Genomic DNA, 19,475 nt, shown 5'->3' on the forward strand with positions numbered 1-19,475 from the left:
TGTGCTTACATCTTGCCCACCCAACATACCTTGCCTAACAGCACATTCAACACTCTCCTCTTTTGAATTGGCTACAACTGAAGGGGTTACAAAACTTTTCCCAGATGCCCACTTAACCAATTGTCCCCTGGATCCTGTTCCCTCACAACTACGGTCACCCTCTTCTTCTATCCTATGCTCCCTCACTCACATCTTCAATCTCTCCCTCTCTAGTGGCACCTACCCCTCCCCTCTAAAACATGCGCAGATCACTCCCATACTTAAAAAGCCCTCACTGGACCCTACCAACCTGAACAACTTAAGACCCATTTAATTGCTCCCATTCACCTCTAAACTTCTAGAACGCTTAGCCTACAACTGTCTTAGCTCCTACCTCAGTGAAAATAACCTTCTTGACCCTTTACAGTCTGGCTTTCGCTCACAGCATTCCACAGAAACTGCCTTACTAAAACTCTCTAACGATTTACTAACTGCTAAAACCTACAACCAGTACTCCATACTCCTACTACTTGACCTCTCTGCGGTCTTTGATACTGTTGACCACCCGCTCCTTCTCAATAAACTACATTCCCTTGGCCTCCAATTCTGCTCTATCCTGGTTCTCTGCCTATTTATCACAGCGCTCCTTCAGTGTCACCTAGAACTCTGCCTCTTCCTCTCCATTGCCCCTCTCTGTGGGGGTCCCCCAAGGCTCTGTTCTTGGACCCCTTCTCTTCTCTATCTACACCTCCTCCCTTGGTCACTTGATAACCGCCCACAGCTTCCAATACCACTTATATGCTGATGACACCCAAATCTATCTGTCTACTCCTCACCTCACTCCTTCAGTCTCCTCTCGCATTACTAACTTATAACTGACATATCAGCATGGATGTCACACCACTTCCTTAAACTATATCTCTCTAAAACTGAGCTATTAATATTCCCCCACGCCGGTGCCCCCCTCCATGACTTTTCCATCAAAATCAACAATGCAACCATCAGTCCCTCCCCTCAGGCCAGGGTACTAGGTGTAATCCTAGACTCTGACTTGTCATTTCCGCCTCAAATCCAATCGTTGTCAAAGTTTGTAGAATTCACCTCCGTAGCATCTCTAAAATTCGCCCCTTTTTAACAAATGAAACCACCAAGCTCCTCATTCACTCCCTTGTTATCTCTCGCCTTGACTATTGCAACTCCCTTCTCATTGGCCTGCCTCTCCATAGGCTATCCCCTCTTCAGTCTATCATGAATGCTGCTGCCAGACTTATCCACCTTACCAACCGCTCAGTGTCTGCCAACCCTCTCCTCCAATCCCTACACTGGCTCTCAATCACCCAGCAAATTAAATTTAAAATACTAACCACAACATACAAAGTTTCACAACTCTGCCCCGAGCTACATCACCAATCTTGTCTCCATCTATCACCCAAATCGTCCTCTCCGCTCTTCTCAAGACCTCCTACTCTCAAGTTCTCTTGTCTCCTCCTCTCATGCTAGTCTCCAGGATTTCTCCAGAGCCTCCCCCATCCTCTGGAACTCGCTACCTCCACCTGTCCGGCTATCCCCTACTCTTGCTACCTTCAGGCGATCCCTGAAAACTCATCTCTTCAGGAAAGCCTATAACATCTCTAACTAATCTTTTACCACTTCCATCAGCTCATTCCCTACAGTTACAACCTTTTGTACCACCTGCCCCACCCTATTAGATTGTAAGCTCTTCTGAGCAGGGTCCTCTTAATCCTCCTGTATCTTATTGTATTATAACTGTATTGTCTCCTTTTTATATTGTAAAGCGCTGCGTAAACTGTTGGCGCTATATAAATCCTGTATAATAATAATAATAATTGATCAGATCTCAAGGTTTCTTTGGTAGAGGTGTCTTAATTAATAGAACAAGAGTGGTGATTTCTGAAAGCTTTACTAACTCAACTTTGCTGACAATATGCAGTACCTTGAAAAAGTATTCATACCCCTTGAAATTTTCCACATTTTTTTCATGTTACAACCAAAATGCAAATGTATTTTATTGTGATTTTATGGGATAGGCCAACACAAAGTGGCACATAAGTGGAAGTACAGTTTTACATTTGTTTACAAATAAATATCCGAAAAGTGTGGCGTGCATTTGTATTCAGACCCCTTTACTCTGATACCCCTAACTATAATCTAAAGCAGGGGTCTCAAACTGATGGACCTCCAGCTGTTGCAGAACTACAAGTCCCACCATGCCTCTGTCTGAGCAAGTCATGCTTGTAACTGTCAGCCTTGCAATGCCTCATGGGACTTGTAGTTTCGCAACAGCTGGAGGGCCACCAGTTTGAGACCCCTGATCTAAAAGAACCAATTGCCTTTAGAAGTCACCTAATTAGTAAATATAGTTCACCTGTGTGTAATTGCTGTTCTGTGAAGCCCTGAGAGGTTAGAGAACTTTAATGAAAAAAAAGCATCATGAAGGCCAAGAAACACACCAGACAGTTCAGGGATAAAGTTGTGGAGAAGTTTAAAGCATGGTTAGGCTCTAAAACAATATCCCAAGCCTGTATCCTTTGAACATCTCATGGAGCACTGTTCAATCCATCATCCGAAAATGGAATTAGTATGTCACAACTGAAAGCTTACCAAGACATGGCTGTCCACCTAAACTGCTAGGCCGGGCAAGGAGAGCATTAATCAGAGAAGCAGCCAATAGGCCCATGTTAACTCTGGAGGAGCTGCAGCTCAGGTGGTAGAATTTGTCCACAGGACAACTATTAGTTGTGCACTCCACAAATCTGGCCTTTATGGAAGAGTGACAAGAAGAAAGCCATTGTTTAAAGAAAGCCATAAGAACTCCCGTTTGCAGTTTGCAAACAGCCATGAGGGGGACACAGCAAACAGGTCAAAAAAGGTGCTCTGGTCAGATAAGACCAAAATTTTACTTTTTGGCCTAAAAGCAAAGTGCTATGCGTGGCGGAAAACACACTGCACATCACCCTGAACACACCATCCCCACTGTGAAACATGGTGGTGGCAGCATCATGTTGTGGGGATGATTTTCTTCAGCAGGAACAGGGAAGCTGGTCAAAATTGATGGGAAGATGGATGGAGCTAAATACAGGGCAATCTTAGAAGAAAACCTGTTAGAGTCTGCAAAAGACTTGAGACTGGGGCACAGGTTCACCTTCCAGCAGGACAATGGCCCTAAACATACAGCCAGAGCTGCAATGGAATGGTTTAGATCAAAGCATATCATGTGTTAGAATGGCCCAGTCAAAGTCCAGACCTAAATACACATGAGAATTTGTGGCAAGACTTGAAAATTGACAAGGAAACAGTAGAGAATGTAAGGAAGTGGTAATTCCCAGTTAGCAAACATGCCTGTTTTGAGCTTGGGGCTCTAACTATATATTCCTACAGCACTTTACACTAATGCCCCGTACACACAGTCGGACATTGATCGGATAATTCCGACAACAAAATCCTAGGATTTTTTCCGACGGATGTTGGCTCAAACTTGTCTTGCATACACACGGTCACACAAAGTTGTCGGAAAATCCGATCATTCTGAACGCGGTGACGTAAAACACGTACATCGGGACTATAAACGGGGCAGTAGCCAATAGCTTTCATCTCTTTATTTATTCTGAGCATGCGTGGCACTTTGTGCGTCGGATTTGCGTACACACGATCGGATATTCCGACAATGGATTTTGTTGTCGGAAAATTTTATAGCCTGCTCTCAAACTTTGTGTGTCGGAAAATCCGATGGAAAAAGTCCGATGGAGCCCACACACGGTCGGAATTTCCGACAACACGCTCTGATCGCACATTTTCCATCGGAAAATCCGACCGTGTGTACGGGGCATTAGACTTGAAAATTGCTGTTCACGGAAGTTCTCCATCCAATCTGTCAGAGCTTGAGCTATTTTGCAAAGAAGAATGGGCAAAAATGTCACTCTCTAGATGTGCAAAGCTGGTAGAGACATACCCAAAAAGATTTGCAGCTGTATTTGCAGCAAAAAGTGGTTCTACAAAGTATTGACTCGGGGGGGCTGAATAGGAATGCACGCCATACTTTTCTGATTTTTATTTGTAAAAAAAATTGAAAACCATTTATCAATTTCCTTCCACTTCACAATTATGTGCCACATTGTGTTGGTCGATCACATAAAATCCCAATAAAATACATTTACGTTTTTGGTTGTAACATGACAAAATGTGAAAAATTCCAAGGGGTATGAATGCTTTTTCAAGGCACTGTAGCTCCAATATGGTGCTATTACCCATATCGCCTGTCAATTCTTCTTTACATTATCAAGATTTTACATAAAACTGAACCAGTGCTACACTAATCTTAACATGGTACCTTGCCATTGCACCTTGACTATGTTCCTCATGTCTCTATGTGCTCATGTCTTGCACCAAGAGCTCCTTCTGAAAGAATGGGCAACCATGGTTGTAGTCAGGTGAAAAACTGGATTGCAACTTATGGGTCACTTGGTCAGTGCTGATCCACTATGACAGATATGGGTGCTCTTCTGTCCCGGAGATAACTTGGTGGAGGTGGTCCTCCGAGTTGCATTCTGGGAGAGGGTATTTATGGGACGCCATGTTTTAGGGTATGTTTCGTTCCACCTGCTGGCCCTCCTGGCCGACAGGTATGTGTTAGGAGTACTACCGCGTGGTCCTCTGACTGGGAGGACCACGCTGCTGCAGCATGTGGGTGGGCCCAGAAGCCTGTCTGGGGCCTACCACAGCGGCGAGGGAATGGTCCTGAGCTGTCTGTCCTACGGGAAGAAGCTGGACAACTGAGAAGATCCCAGGGGAGGACCCGTCATGGAAGGATCATGCAGAGTGCTGGTCTGGAGAGGGGCCTGGTGACTCAGTTGGAGGATTCATCCTAAAGTTAACCTACCGTATAGTACTGCCGGGTCGGCTTAAAGGTTCTAGTGCTGTGTTTGCTGCCCATCGTAAACCATTACATCCTGTGGCAGAGGATCGTACGGGTTTCTATTCCATTCAAGTCTGTGGCAGAGACTTTTGTTCGTGCTGCGTGCCGGTTGCTAGGTTAGTGAGAGAAGAAACCTATCCGGGCAGGCAAAGATTCAACTCTAAAAGGAGAGTACATTCATCTACGAGATTCCAATTCATAATACTACATCAAGAAAAGGTATTTGAACTTCCCTGCAACTCTTCTTCTACCTCTTTCCAGCTACTTCCTTCAGTTACTCTTTATTAAAGCATTGGAAAAGATACTCAAGTGTCTGGTGTCTACACTGTCTGGGATTAAACTCAACGGGACCCTAGACCCGGTTCTGGTGAAATTGCAGTAACAAAGGTGACGGCAACAGCCTGCTTTAAACCAGCAGCTCCACTGTGAGTTAGTGCTACAGATTTATAACAAAGAATATAACTTTGCATCATATTCTGTCCTCTTTTGTAATTGTTTTTAGATAATTCATCAGTACCTAAAATTAAAAGTGTGGTATGGATTAGTTTATTTTCATAATTATAATTTTTAAAAATTGTAGAAGTATTACTAAGAACAGATTAAATTAATAAGTTACATAAGTCATTGACAAGTTCAGTATTAAAGCCAACTTCGGCCCAGACACTGTGTCATGAGAATACGAATAATTTTCATGAAAAAAGTCTTGGCAGGTCTTTTAAGTTGGAGAGGCCTGCTCTTCTTGAATTACATGAGAAATGTCAACACTTTGCTTGCTAGCACTTTTACATTGGTCATTGGACATGAGAGATCTCTTGGAATTTACAAATGATCTGACTTGTGAATAGCTGGAATGGCGAAGGTTTGTTTCTTTGATCTTAAGCATGAAAACCACAAATTGCTATTGTTGATTAATCAAGGTATGTACTAAAGTTCACTTGTCTGAATACCAAATCTTAATGTCATTTTTTTGGTCTCTGTAGCATTAGTAGGTGTTGCACATTTTTTCAGAAAGGATTTGTTGGATTTGTGTTACTCTATAGAACATAATCTGTCTGGTTCTTCATGAACTACCGTTAACACTTCATAAATTCCAAAATGTATTATGCTGTCAAGTTGGCATGTTGTTCTGTTAAAGTGTCATACTAGAAACCTTTATGACTTTTTAAGAATGGTGTTCTATTACATTTCAGTGTCCTCCATAATAGAAGAATTGTTTGATATTATATTAGAAGGTTGTTTTGTTGTCATTTTTCTTTCTTTACTAATTTACAGATGAAATGAAATTAAAACCAATACATTTTTGAAACCATATTTTTAGTTTAACAGTAACCCTCAAACATTTGAAATGATGTGTTTGTGTAGCTTATTGCCAAAGCTATTGAGACTAATCCTCAACGCAAACTCCCTACTATTATGAGAGGATTAAAAAAATGCTACACAGAAATTACAAAAACAATACTTTTCCCATAAAACCCAAATATATCACAAAACAACCATATATCTGATTTTTCTCTACTTTTTCTGAATCTGTACTTTCCTGAATATAGTATATTTTAAGCAGCCATGTTGGTTTAGAACTTCATATTTCTATTATAACCGTTTAGAAGATAAAATTTGCCTTTTTGATTGGTGCTGCAGATAATAAGCATATCAGCAGTGGAGGGCTCTATAGTTTTAGTGTGTTAGGTACAACACTGCATACATTTTTTTTTTGCCAGTAATCTGGTGTTTGGTAAAGCCTTAATGCTGAGACACATGAAATAGCAGGTTAAATGTTTGAACTGAATGGATGTCTTTTTTTTCAACCAGACTAAGTTACCATGGCTTCTTTGGCTGTAGATTACTTTATTTTTATTTTTATTTCATCAGATTTTTACCGTTACGCAAAGGGTATCTTTCATTCACTGTGCTTGAATTTAATTTATTTTCCTTTTCTTTGTTTCCTTCTTAGCAGTAAGCTAATCCAACTTTAGTATAACCTGAGATCACTCCAATTTTTACAACACAGTTACTTATTAAGAGTCATATTTATAAAGGCTACTTTCACACCGAGGCGCTAAAAATAGCACCTGCATAGCGCCTGTAAAGAGCCTCTCCTCTCACTCCAGTGTGAAAGCCTGAGAGCTTTCACACTGGAGCGGTGCGCTTGCAGGACGGTAAAAAAAGTCCTGCAAGCAGCATCTTTGCAGCGCTGTAGGAGCAGTTTATACACCTCTCCTAAAGTGCCCCTGCCCATTGAAATCAATGGGGCAGCGCTGCCAAACCGTCTGCAAAGCGCCACTATACAGCGGCGCTTTGCGGGAGGTTTTAACCTTTTTTTGGCCGCTAGCGGCTGCTAGCTTTACCGCCGATGCCTGCCCCAGTGTGAAAGCAGCCTATGAGGGCATATTTATAAAACAGTGAATGTGACACTCTCCAAACATTTACAGGTGGTTAATCATTCCCTGTGTTTTAAAATACATGCACCAGGAAGAAAAACCTTCAGTAAATATTTGGTGACTGTCACATTTACAGCTTTATACATATTCTCCTTTGTGTTTTTAATATATAATGTAACTACTGTCAAAGATCCATCACGATGCAATAATATTATATTGCTGCTCTGCAAATTGTGGTTGAACTTGATGAACCTATTTATACTGTACAACTATGGCTGTTAAGTGCCTGTGACACGTCTAAGGTTCTTAGCTCAATAGTAGTGCCAAAACCATGAGTTTACTCCACACCAGATATAGTTTTCAGGGCTTTCCTGCCCACTTTTATTTAAACAAACATCAAAACTTCACACAGGTATGTCTTCCCACGCAGGGGTCTCTCACCATCACTTCACAAACATGCATTTAGCCTTGTGGCTCTCTTGTGGCAGCCTTTCTGCTCCAAGTACCCTTTTGGGGTGCCTCCTAAACTTTAGTACCTTTGTTTGGTCTACTTGAGCATGAAACACTTCCCAGTGTTTATGCGCAGACACTGCACGTCAGCTCTGCATCTTCCTTACAGCTTCCTAGCTGTTTCTCTGTCCCACATGGACGCTCTCTTGTCCCTCATGGACTTTCTCTCAGGCTCGGGCCTTCCACTGTCCTGACCTGGACACCTTGATACATGACAGCATCTCACACAGCTCCCTTCACACACTCTGTCCTCCCTCCGGAGGTTGGGGCTTTGAGCTCTAGCTCTGGCTCTAATATAAATGCAGCATACACCTGCATCATTAGGTGATTGCTTCCTTCAAAATCTGGTTTAACCACCATTTTAGCCAGTGGCACAGGGTCACCCCGCTACCCTGCTACAGTGCCATATTGTTATTTATTGAAAATCTTGTGGGCTGTCAAGGCATCTGCTGTAGATACCACTCTGCTTAGGCGTAGTATCTATGACATATATTAACTAGTTGCTGCTTTGTCCTCAAGTTTTAAGTTTCTTTTTTTCTTGTAAAACATTTATGTAAAGAAAATAACTTTGTATACTTTTCAAAACATCTGTTTTCCAGCCACCTGCTACAAAAGCCCCTCCAACAGTTGTATGCTACATCTGTGGCCGTGAGTTTGGCACAAAGTCTATCGGTATCCATGAACCTCAATGTCTGAAGAAGTGGCATCTTGAAAATGACAGATTACCTAAGAATCTGCAAAGACCCGAGCCCAAGAAGCCAGAGGTCAGAACAATAGGAGGTAAGAGTTAAAAAAAAAAAAAACGTTTCTCCAATTCATGCATTCACACCAGCCCTATTGTGAACTGACAGCATCCTGGCTATTTAAGTTCTGTCATTGTAGAAGGGTGTGTGCTCCCTTGGAAACTGCAGCTAGCATCATCGGAACCTACAGACTGGATTGTGAGCCAATCTGAGTTTTGATCATATGATCTGGTCCACACTTCCAAAATGTTTTACTGGTGTATCTGGCCATTGGCCAGAAAAAGGCTGTATAAAAATTAACCAGGGTATGCAATATTCTAATATACAGTTTTGTGTATCAACGAAAAGACTGCCAGCTAAATTCACCAATTTACCTATTTGGGAACCATTGGCAAATATTAGAAGGGGTGCATATCCTGTTTGCATTAATTACTACAGAAGGCATATGGGGGGGAGTTATCCCTTTTAACCAACTTCTACAATCATACCAGGCCAGGGGAAAATTACAGCTGGTCCAAAAAACTGATGGAAACATACAACTCCTATATTCTCTTTAAAAAAGCTGGTGACACATACTTATTTCTTTTGTACCAAAAAAGGTAAAAAGAAGAAGCATGATTTATTTTAAAGACTGTATATATAATCTTAAAACAACTATATGATAAAAATGTATTCTGGTTCCTGATCATTCTCATTTAAAGCTGCACTTCACCAATTTCTATTACATTTGTTTATAAATAAATTACCTTTTGTCAATTTTTTTATTTATAGAACAAATAGATAAATATCATGTATATCACAAATACAAATGTTGTATAGTGGGATTTACAAAATAACAATCAACCATCTATATGACTGTGTAAACCAAAAAGAATTACCGCGCTACCTAAACAAACAAACAATGTAAAAAAGAAGAAGCTGCAGCTCAAAAATTGTGAGACATGCACAAATACAGTAAATAGTAAAAAACGTGAACTGCGCTAAAAATTATAAATATAAATTATGAAATAATGTATAAAAAGATCCCTGATGGACCCATAAGTGTGTCAAAGACAAGCACTATAAAAAATCAAAGTGATTGTGTGATGAAAAGACATACACCGATATATAGTCCCAACAGTGAAATAAAGTCCAAACAAAACATTCCAGTGTCAGCGCGTCAACCATCCGACGTACATTTTGTCTTAGAAAGACATCGTGTAGGGAATGATTGTTCCCTAGATGATGTCTTCCTAAGATGTCTTTCTAAGACGAAACCCAGACTCTGCCAACATAGCATTACCAATCTGCTGCCTTTTAAAAGCAGCACATTGGCAGTATGACTGGCAGGTCCCGCAAACAAAGCCGCTCCCCCACACCCTCCCATGCTGCCATGCTGTGCTGAGAATTGGCTGCTGGGACTGCCAATGTCCTAGCATCCAATGACGTCATCAGCGCGGCACCCTCGGGCATCCTGCCCGATGTTTGTATTAGAGATCCTTCCGCGTGTTTAGCGGCAGGTGGGAGTTGGGAGGTGCAGGAGAGCTGCTTGAGGCAAGAGGCAAATGTACAGGAGACTCTGCTAAGGACACCGATGATGGGGAGACTGCTAGGGACACTGATCCTGGGGACACTGATGGTGGGGAGACTGCTGGGGACACTGTTCCTGAGGCCACTGATGATGGGGAGACTGCTGGGGACACTGATGAGGGAGAAACTGATCCTGGGGACACTGATGTTGGGGACACTGCTGATGGGGACACTGATGATTTGGACACTCTGCTGGGGACACTGATCTTGGGGACACTGATGCTAGTTACATTGCTGATGGGGACACTGATGATGGGGACACTGATGATGGGGACACCGATGATGGGTACACTGATGATTTGGACACTGATGCTGGGGAGACTGATGATGGGGACACTGATGATAGGGACACTGATGATGGGGAGAATCTGATTTGTAAAACCTACAATGTGGCCCTCGGGCTAACAAGCTTGGAGACCCCTGATTTAGACCAACCCAAGATAGGGTTAGACATCTAGGCATAGAAATTGTCCTATAATACAACTGTATATAGTAGGAAAACTGGTACATAGCCAAGGCAGTAATAGAAAGAAAGAAAGAAAGAAAGAAAGAAAGAAAGAAAGAAAGAAAGAAAGAAAGAAAGAAAGAAAGAAAGAAAGAAAGAAAGAAAGAAAGAAAGAAAGAAAGAAAGAAAGAAAGAAAGAAAGGGTTCCTCCCTCTAATACACTTGTTCTAAGGTTCTAAATTAAAACTAAACCTAAAAAGGATTTTTACCTTAACCACTTAATCCCCAGAAGGTTTACCCCTTCATGACCAGGCCATTTTGTGCAATACGGCACTGGGCTAACTTAACTGACAATTGCGCTGACGTGCGACGCTGTACCCAATACAGTGTATGTCCTTTGTTTCCCCACAAATAGAGCTTTTTTTGGTGGTATTTGATCACCTCTGCAGTTTACATTTTTTGTAATATAAACAAAAAAAGACCAACAATTTTGGAAAAAAAACAATATTTTGTATTTTCTGCTATAAAACATACCCAATAAAAAATGTAAAAAATCTAATTTATTCATCAATTTAGGCCAATATGTATTCTGCTACTAGTAATGGCGGGGATCAGCGATTCTTAGCAGGACTGCAACATTGCGGCAAACAAATCGGACATGAAGTGACACTTTTTGGGGACCAGTGACACTAATACAGTGATCAGTGCTAAAAAAATGCACTCTCACTGTACTAATGACACTGACAGGGAAGGGGTTAACATCATGGGCGATCAAAGGGTTAAGTGTGCTCCTAGGGATTGCTTTCTAACTGTGTAAAGGATGGCTTAACTGGAGGAAGACAGAGATCTGTGTTTCTGCATAGCAGAAACACAAGTTCTCCATCTCCCTCTCTGACAGAATGGCGGCATGCCTTGTTTACATAGGCAGACCGCTGTTCTGCCTCTCCTGTCAATGATCAATGGGGCCCGCTGATTGGCTGTGATGATGAAGGTGAGAAGTAACATTAGGCTTCTTATAGCAACAAAGACAGCAAAGTGTAACGCTAAAGGATGATGTGCCCAGTGAAATATATGAATAGCACTAGGATTGAAACATAAATACACTAAGTGAAAATAATATACAAAATTAAGTGCTCTCTAAGATGAAAAAAAGTCCATAAATGATAATAAAAGTGAATATATTCCCAGTCTGAGTACGAGGAAATCTTGCAAACAGTAGATGTATATAGTTGTGAAGAAAACCACCACTGAGAATAGGGGAGGTTTACCAGATCGTTTGAACACGCTAGAGCGTACGCTCTGCGTGTCAAACAAGCTTGAGTAAAGATGGGTGGACTCTGGCTCAGTGTCGTCAAACAGGTATGCACAGATGGCAGCCAAATGGAGTCACGGGAGATGTAGTGCCACAGGCAGACTGGAACTCAGAAATCCACAGGCATGTAGAAAATGTCAAATAGGAAAGCAAAAGGGGACCATAGCGTAATTCCGTAAAACGTACGCGTACGCTCTAGCGTGTTCAAATGATCTGGTAAGCCTCCCCTATTCTCAGTGGTGGTTTTCTTCACTGTTTTTATCTACAGACGTCCCTTGTCTGCATAAGCAGTTTTTTTTTGATAAAGGTAAACAATACCTTTAAATTTAATGTTACTGTAACTGCAACAGAGAAAGGTCAGGTTATTAGGCTGGCCTGTGCTCATGTTCCCTTGTTAATCTCAGAACTGGATGGAAAAATTACAAACCCTTTAAACAAGCATATATTTATTTCACTTCTGAATGTAGATGTTTGAATGAAATACAGCTTTAAATAATGTATTGCATACAGTAATATCTATAATCAGGTGAGATACAAACAAAAATGGGCATAGATGGAAATAAACATAAATAAAAAAATATGGTAATAAAGAAAATAGGTTTGAGATTGACAAACAAATTACACCGTCATTATTATTTGGTTGCACAATGTTGTCTGTCTCCAAACTCACAACACAATATGAAAAACACATGAAATAGTTGGTGCCCAAAGTATAAAGTATGTTCCTAACAGATCCAATGCTACACTGTTTGTTCTAACAACATATGCTGTAGGATATGAATCACATTAAAACTGGGCAGATGAGACACCCTATTCTGCCAACAACAGAGACAGTGTAATATGTAAAAAATGCACCGATCTTAGCTGAAATCAGCAATGTCTGTTGTTCTGACTTTGAAATTGTAAAATCATTTAAATTGATATAACATTTCATTGTATGCAATGCCAGGAAAAGATTAACAAAACAGAAAACACTTCACCTTGGAAATTTATTAAAAACGGCCATTCTATTCTGTATAAAAAAGAAACCATGTTAAATTAGGTATGCAAACAAAATATGCAGCAATTATTTTTCATAAATGAATAAATATGGACTTGTATGAGAATCCCCCCCCCAAGCATAATATTGTGCTCAGCCTGTAGGAAAATGAGATAACCAGAACCTTTGCTATTTGGAAGAGTGGGTTTCCTAATAAAGTTGGCAGTGCCTTCACCTGAATGTTGCAACAAAGTCCTGTTGTAGGGATCCCTGAGGATGATCATGATGCAACATCTGTCTTGGTGTAGAAGACCTGAAGGCAGAATCAGTGATGATGGAGAGATCCTCTAAATGATGATCAACTGGCCTGGAAAATAGGTTTTCACCAGCAGAAACTGGGGTGTGATACTGGAATACAGGGTAACCCTATCTTCTCTGCATCTTAGTTCCTAGCAGCTTCTAATATGCCACGCAAACAGATTTCTAACTACCTATGGCCATCAGATGCCTAACCTGGCTTTAGTCTATGATGGTTATTAAAGTGGTTGTAAAGATATCATTTGCAGTATCAGTGTTTTTTAAAAATGATTCCACAAAATACCTTATTTTACAGCGCCATTGGGCGCTCATGTAACCTGCGCTTTCCTTCCCCGATCCGAGCACTACAGCAGGAGAGGCTGAGATTCCTCACTGACGTCAGCCGAGAGGAGGAGAGCGGTGGAAGGTCACATGAGCGTCCAGCAGCGCTGTAAATAAGGTATTTTGTGGAATGATTTTTTAAAAAACACAGATACTGCACATTATATCTTCCTGTAAGAGAGGGGATTACAGGATTTACAGGATGCTTTTATAAACACTTGCTGCTACAAAGACTTTTGGAAACATATAGTATATGTACAGTTACGTAGTTCCCAGATGTGTATAGGTTTTTTCTATTGGTGTTTTTATTGTTTGTATATTTGTTTATAATTATGTTTAATTTGTATGTAGCACCGTGGCCCTGTGAGATACGACATTTCATTCTACTGTATGTTCTTACGTGTAGTAGAATGACAATAAGGCTTGACTTGACTTGACTTGACTTGGATTTCTCAGTAGTAATTTTACAGCTATAGTGGCGAGGGGGGGGGGGGGGGGGCGTGGAGGAGACGAATCACACACACACACTCCCGAGCTGACAAGCAGGAAGGGGGAGAAGAGGGGAGAGGTGAGACTGCAGGATGATGGAGGCACGTAACCTGACCAAAGTAATCAGGGATCAACAGCCATGATTACCATGGTCAGCACACTAAGGGGACACAGAAACAGGCAGTATCAACTATGTTTTGTAGAACATAGCAAGGGACAAATGACACTGCTCAAGCACTATGCTGTGTATCCTGCTTTAAAGGATCAGGATCATTTTTATTTAGGGTTACAACCACTTTAAGCCCTGAGACACAACTAACTATAAAAGGCAAAAGCAGAAGGGACTGGGTTAAATAAAGTAACAGTAGATGCATATAAAATCTATTGCAATAAACAGGTTCACCTATTATGATACAACAAGATAACAACAAGGGAACAGAAATACTTCTGTCAGCAGTATTTACTGTAAATATATACACCCAGAAGCTATGGGCAACAATAGCAAACTATTAAACATAGGAACACTTGCCTAATAATCCCTGATTTTGGCCTGTGTTAGTACCAGCCCATCCATTGCAGGATATGTGGTATTAGAGTCTCTCAATTTACTTCCTCCTTCTGAGATTTCTAACCCAGCTCTCCAGAGATAGCAAGTGATCTACAACTCTGAGACATTAAAGCAGAGCTCCACGCAAAAGGGGAAGCTCCACTTACCTGGTTCCTCCCACCCCCTCTGGTGCCACATTTGACACCTTTCGGGTGGGTTGGGCGGTAGACCTGGCTGCAGCGAGATTCGGCGAGGTCCCCCAGAAGTTCAGCCCTCCTCCTCCTTACCCCACCGCCGGGCCATTCAAAAAGCACAGCACGCTTTGCGCATGTACAGTAGGCTTCACTGCCAGTTTCCCTTACCACGAATGGTGGTGGCAGTACCCGATAGCCATGGGAATAATCAGCTGGAGTGCCAAAATCGCTGGATTCCAGGACAGGTAAGTGCCCTAATATTAAAAGTCAGCAGCTACAGTGTTTGTAGCTGCTGACTTTTAATTTTTTGGTGGGTGGGCAAAACTCCACTTTAAACAGCACAGCCACTTACAAAATACAGACAGTAGAGGGCAGCAGATCCCTATAGACTTATATCTATGACCATTCAGCTTCCAGGACTGAAGAAAAAAACACTGGGAAATTCTGGATATGAAGATGCATGTGACCATTTCACATGACATTACTGGAGCTGAGTATCTGGGCTTACGTTGTCATATTGGGTTAGTTCTCAGCCCAGTGTAAACTCGAATTTGAGTGACTCTGAGCTTACATAGGGCATGGGGAAGTAAATGAATAGTAACTATGTGCTACTGGGGAAGGTGGGGCAGTAATGTGAATCTGCTGCTGTTCCCCGCATTGTCAAAGCACAGGTTCACTTCAGGTTTGAATGTAAAAAGAAGGGTCCGTTGGTTTGTCAGGATTAAAGGGCTGCTTTAGGAAAACAGGTTTAAAACTGGAGCTCCTATTGTTTATACGTGTGTACATTCTCTGTTATTTGGGATGAATACATACTGTATACACAGTTGCCACTTGTACCTCGTGAAAATTGTTTAATAAAGCTTTAGTCTTTTAAAAAATGGTTGGTTCATACCCAGAAGCCAGGTGGTGGTCCAGGCTTCTGGATAAATTCCGACCAAATGGTCGCGATCTTTCCCCAGCCTGGTCTGGCTCTGTGATGTCAGCCGAAAACGGGTCACAGGAGTGCAGTATGAATTGCACTCCTGTGATCCACAGAAGTACAGCCAAACAAGCTTTGGCTGTACTTCTCTTTTAACAGTGGCAATAATGATAACTACACCCCTTGCCACATCTTCTCATCTCCGCACAGGGGGGAACAGCTGACATTAGTGATAAGGCTGCTTTGAATGTCCTTACATTTAAATGCTGCAGTAATTGTGTTACTGGGAAGCCATAGTTCTACTTTAAGTGCCTTTATTTGGAGAAAAAACATCCTGTGGACCTGCTTATTTAATACCCTTTTTTGGAGTTGTGTGACCAGGCAAGGTCCAGAGATAGGGATTGCCTCTAGTACAGTAGATGGGAACGCCAGTCTCCTGGCTACAGCAGAAACCAGAAAGCAGAAAGCAGAGTTCATCTAAAATGGGGGCCTTAACAATAGGATTCCTTGTTTCATCCAAAGATGAAATGGTTTTACATCTGCTCCAATTTTCATAAAGCAACCTATTGATTTGCACTGACAGCTTAAGGCTGATTTCTAAACATTGGAAGCCAATCAGATTCCCAGTTTACCGGTACTTCTTGGATAAAGGAAGCTAAAAGGTGAAGAGCTGTTGTGAGAATGTTCTCTTTCCTCTTCGTTGCATGAATTGGCAACACAACAAATATTTCTCAAACTTCAAAACACAGTTGTTATGATTTTACCAAAAAAAAGTCCTTTAAAACCCTTGTGTCCAATTTAAAGTTGTGTATTGCTGACAGGCTGGATTATGTTCTTCAGGTGCCAAGATCGTATGAGAAACATAGTGAGATAAAGTCACCATTAGTTTCCTGTTATAAAACTTTTGAAAGGGAGCGTCATCTTGGCATGACTATTGTTGACTGGTAGCTATACAAGGTGGAACATGTGCAAAAGCTGATGCATACAGCATAATGGCAAAAAATGATTAGTTAAACAACCTAAGAAATATATTAAGTATAGCTAAACTAGGCCTGGATTGTTTGCTTTAGTGTTTTCTAAATAGCCTAAGCCACCTAAGCCATGGCCTAGGGTGTCAAAAGCAAAGTTCTGGTGAGAAGGCAGGTTACTCCCTCTTACAATGACTTTAGTAGCATAGGGAGTAATTCAATAAATTACTGTTCTGATGATATGGCTATAAAAAGCCCCACCACCAGTTCTGGTAACTTTGGAATGTGCAAAAGATTCTGGGAGTACTTAATAGTGTCACTTTTCCTAAGTGGCACTATGGCTGCACTAAATTCAAAATGAACTACCTCCCTTTCATAGGTAATAAAACTGGAGGTAATTAAGAACGCTAATGCCGCGTACACACGAGCGGACTTTTTGACCGGACTGGTCCAACGGACTTCCAACGGACTTTCCCAACGAACGGACTTGGTACACACAATCACACCAAAGTCCGACGGATTCGTAAGTGATGACATACGACCGGACTAAAATAAGGAAGTTGATAGCCAATAGCTGCCCTAGCATGGGTTTTCAGTAGGAACTGGGTCCGGCGGAGTTCCGACGTAAAGATTTAAAACATGTTCCAAATCTAAAGTCCGGCAGATTTTCGACCGAAAAAGTCTGCTGCAGGTCCGATGAAGCCCACACACGGTCGAATTGTCCGCCGGACTCGGTCCGTCGGACCAGTCCAGTCGAAAAGTCCGCTCATGTGTACGCGGCATAAGTTTGTGTACAGAGACAGACAGCGAGCTTGTATTTGTACACTGTTTATCAGGACAGCATATTTGGCAACATTAGCCCTAGATTGTAAGCTCTAATGAGCAGGGCCCTCTGATTTCTCCTGTATTGTATTGTACATTTGTACTTGTACTGTCTGCCCTAATGTTGTAAAGCGCTGCGTAAACTGTCAGCGCTATATAAATCCTGTATAATAATAATAATAATTAGCCCTGCCTTGCCTGTAACTGGTTGTCAAGGACGCTATTGGCTTTACAGCTGACATGCTTCTAGCAATCAGTGATGCTGACAGTGGGTGGGGCCTGATGGGGAAGCTGAAAGACAAGCTCCCCATTAGGTTCACTTTCTCCTTGTGTTTGATACCAGGCAATGGACAAATTCCATAGACAATAGCAGGCTGTCTGTTGGCTATGGAATCCATGCACTGCCTAATCTTAATCACAAGGGGATTGTACCAGATGGAGAACATACCTGTACAGTACAGGTCATGCTTATTTTGACATTGTGATCAATTTTAAAAGAAAACATCTTACTTTGTATCTACGTTTTGAGAATGTATTTGTAACATTGAGGATTATTGCAATGTGCAAATAGTTGTGCCTGTTCAGCTTTAATTATACTTGGGGACCTAAGGAATATAAACATCACACCATTTTAATGATGCTTTGAACAGTTCGGAGTCAGTACAAAATGACATACAGTATATCACTTATACACAGACCATTTTGTAATGTAATTGAAATAATTTTCCTGTCACAACCAGGCACAATTTTCTGTATCTGACAGAAAATTGACATTTCTTATAATTACAGCCATGCAAATATATTTAGTTTTAGGCTGGGTGCACACTTATGAGAATTGGATGCAGGTTTCATTCAATTCGCAAGACAGGAGATTGTGACTGTCTCTCAATGGAGCCGGGTCACACATCTTCGGGGGGGGGGGGGGGGGGGGGCGGCTGCAGAGTGAAAAGTCCTGTGCGTTTTTGGCTCCGTTTCAGGTCTCTATTCAGGCAAAAATTTGGGCCAGATTCATCCCTGAAACGGAGAACAGGGACACACCGGACCCCTGCTGTCAGCATTCGTTTTAGGTGTGAACGCAACTTAAAGACAGGTTTTCTAAGGCTTCATGTACACGGGACGTTTTTACAACCTCTCCTGAATGATTTAACTTGACAGATAGTAACCCATGTTTAAAACATCCGTTTTGCCGCGTTTACATGCCGCGTTTAGCAGCGTTTTGCCGCGTTTTGCATTTAGAAACGTTTCTAAAATAAAAATAAAAATAATTTTTTTTTTGTTTTTTTTTAAATGGGCAAAAACAAAAAACACCTATAAACGAGATGCGGCTAAACGCGGGTTACCGCGTTTAGACGCGTTTGGCGTCTGAAACGACAGAAACTTCGGCGTCTGAACTCATTTTTTTGCCTTCAAAAAAAGGCCTATAAACGCAACTGCCTAAAATCGACAGTAAACTAACCTGTGTACATGTACACATAAGATAACATTGAATCAGTTCAGGGGCAGCTGAAAAAAGTGTCCAACTGCCTCTGAACGTCCGTTTAGCAGCAGCAGTGTACATGAGGCCTTAGCATTCCTGACCACTGCCCCCACCCCAGAAAATTGTACAGGGCTTGAGGACAAAGTACGGACAACTTGTAATGGCATCTCTAGTGAAGATCTTAGATTTACTGCACAGGAAGTTTCCTGTTCAGTAAATCAATGGCTACTCAACTCTACATATAGTGATAATAATTTAAAACCAACAAAGATAAAACCACATCCAGAGCTGCTAACACTGCTAAATAAATGTGTAACCCCACAAGCAGTAAGTAAATGGCGGATTGTGATATCTGAAACACTAACTCACTACAAAAAGAGCAACACAATTGGAAAACCAGGTGCTAACTTCACTCAATAAAATATATCAAACGTGGTTGCCAAAAAATGAAAAGAATCACATTGTATAAAGACACATAGAAAATAATAATACAGGTGAAATTATAATCAATAAAAATACAAAAAGATATAAACACCCGCCAGGGGTAAAGTGGTATGAATGAAAAAAAAAGT

General features: G+C 41.4%; 1 protein-coding gene across 3 annotated transcripts in view; it reads left to right on the top strand.

Annotated features, from left to right (window-relative positions):
* ZNF475 (zinc finger protein 475) overlaps positions 1-19,475 on the top strand; it is a 71,415-nt gene that overhangs the window by 46,824 nt on the left and 5,116 nt on the right. For 2 of the 3 annotated variants that reach the window (XM_073624682.1, XM_073624683.1), the window contains one exon: positions 8,400-8,580. In XM_073624682.1, coding sequence (XP_073480783.1) covers positions 8,400-8,580 — 181 coding nt within the window. Of the gene's footprint in view, positions 1-5,661; positions 5,772-8,399; positions 8,581-19,475 lie in introns of those variants that run through there. The other variant, XM_073624684.1, reaches the window with a different exon arrangement.

This window comes from Aquarana catesbeiana, linkage group LG01 (assembly GCF_042186555.1).
Source record: "Aquarana catesbeiana isolate 2022-GZ linkage group LG01, ASM4218655v1, whole genome shotgun sequence".
Lineage (NCBI taxonomy): Eukaryota > Metazoa > Chordata > Amphibia > Anura > Ranidae > Aquarana > Aquarana catesbeiana.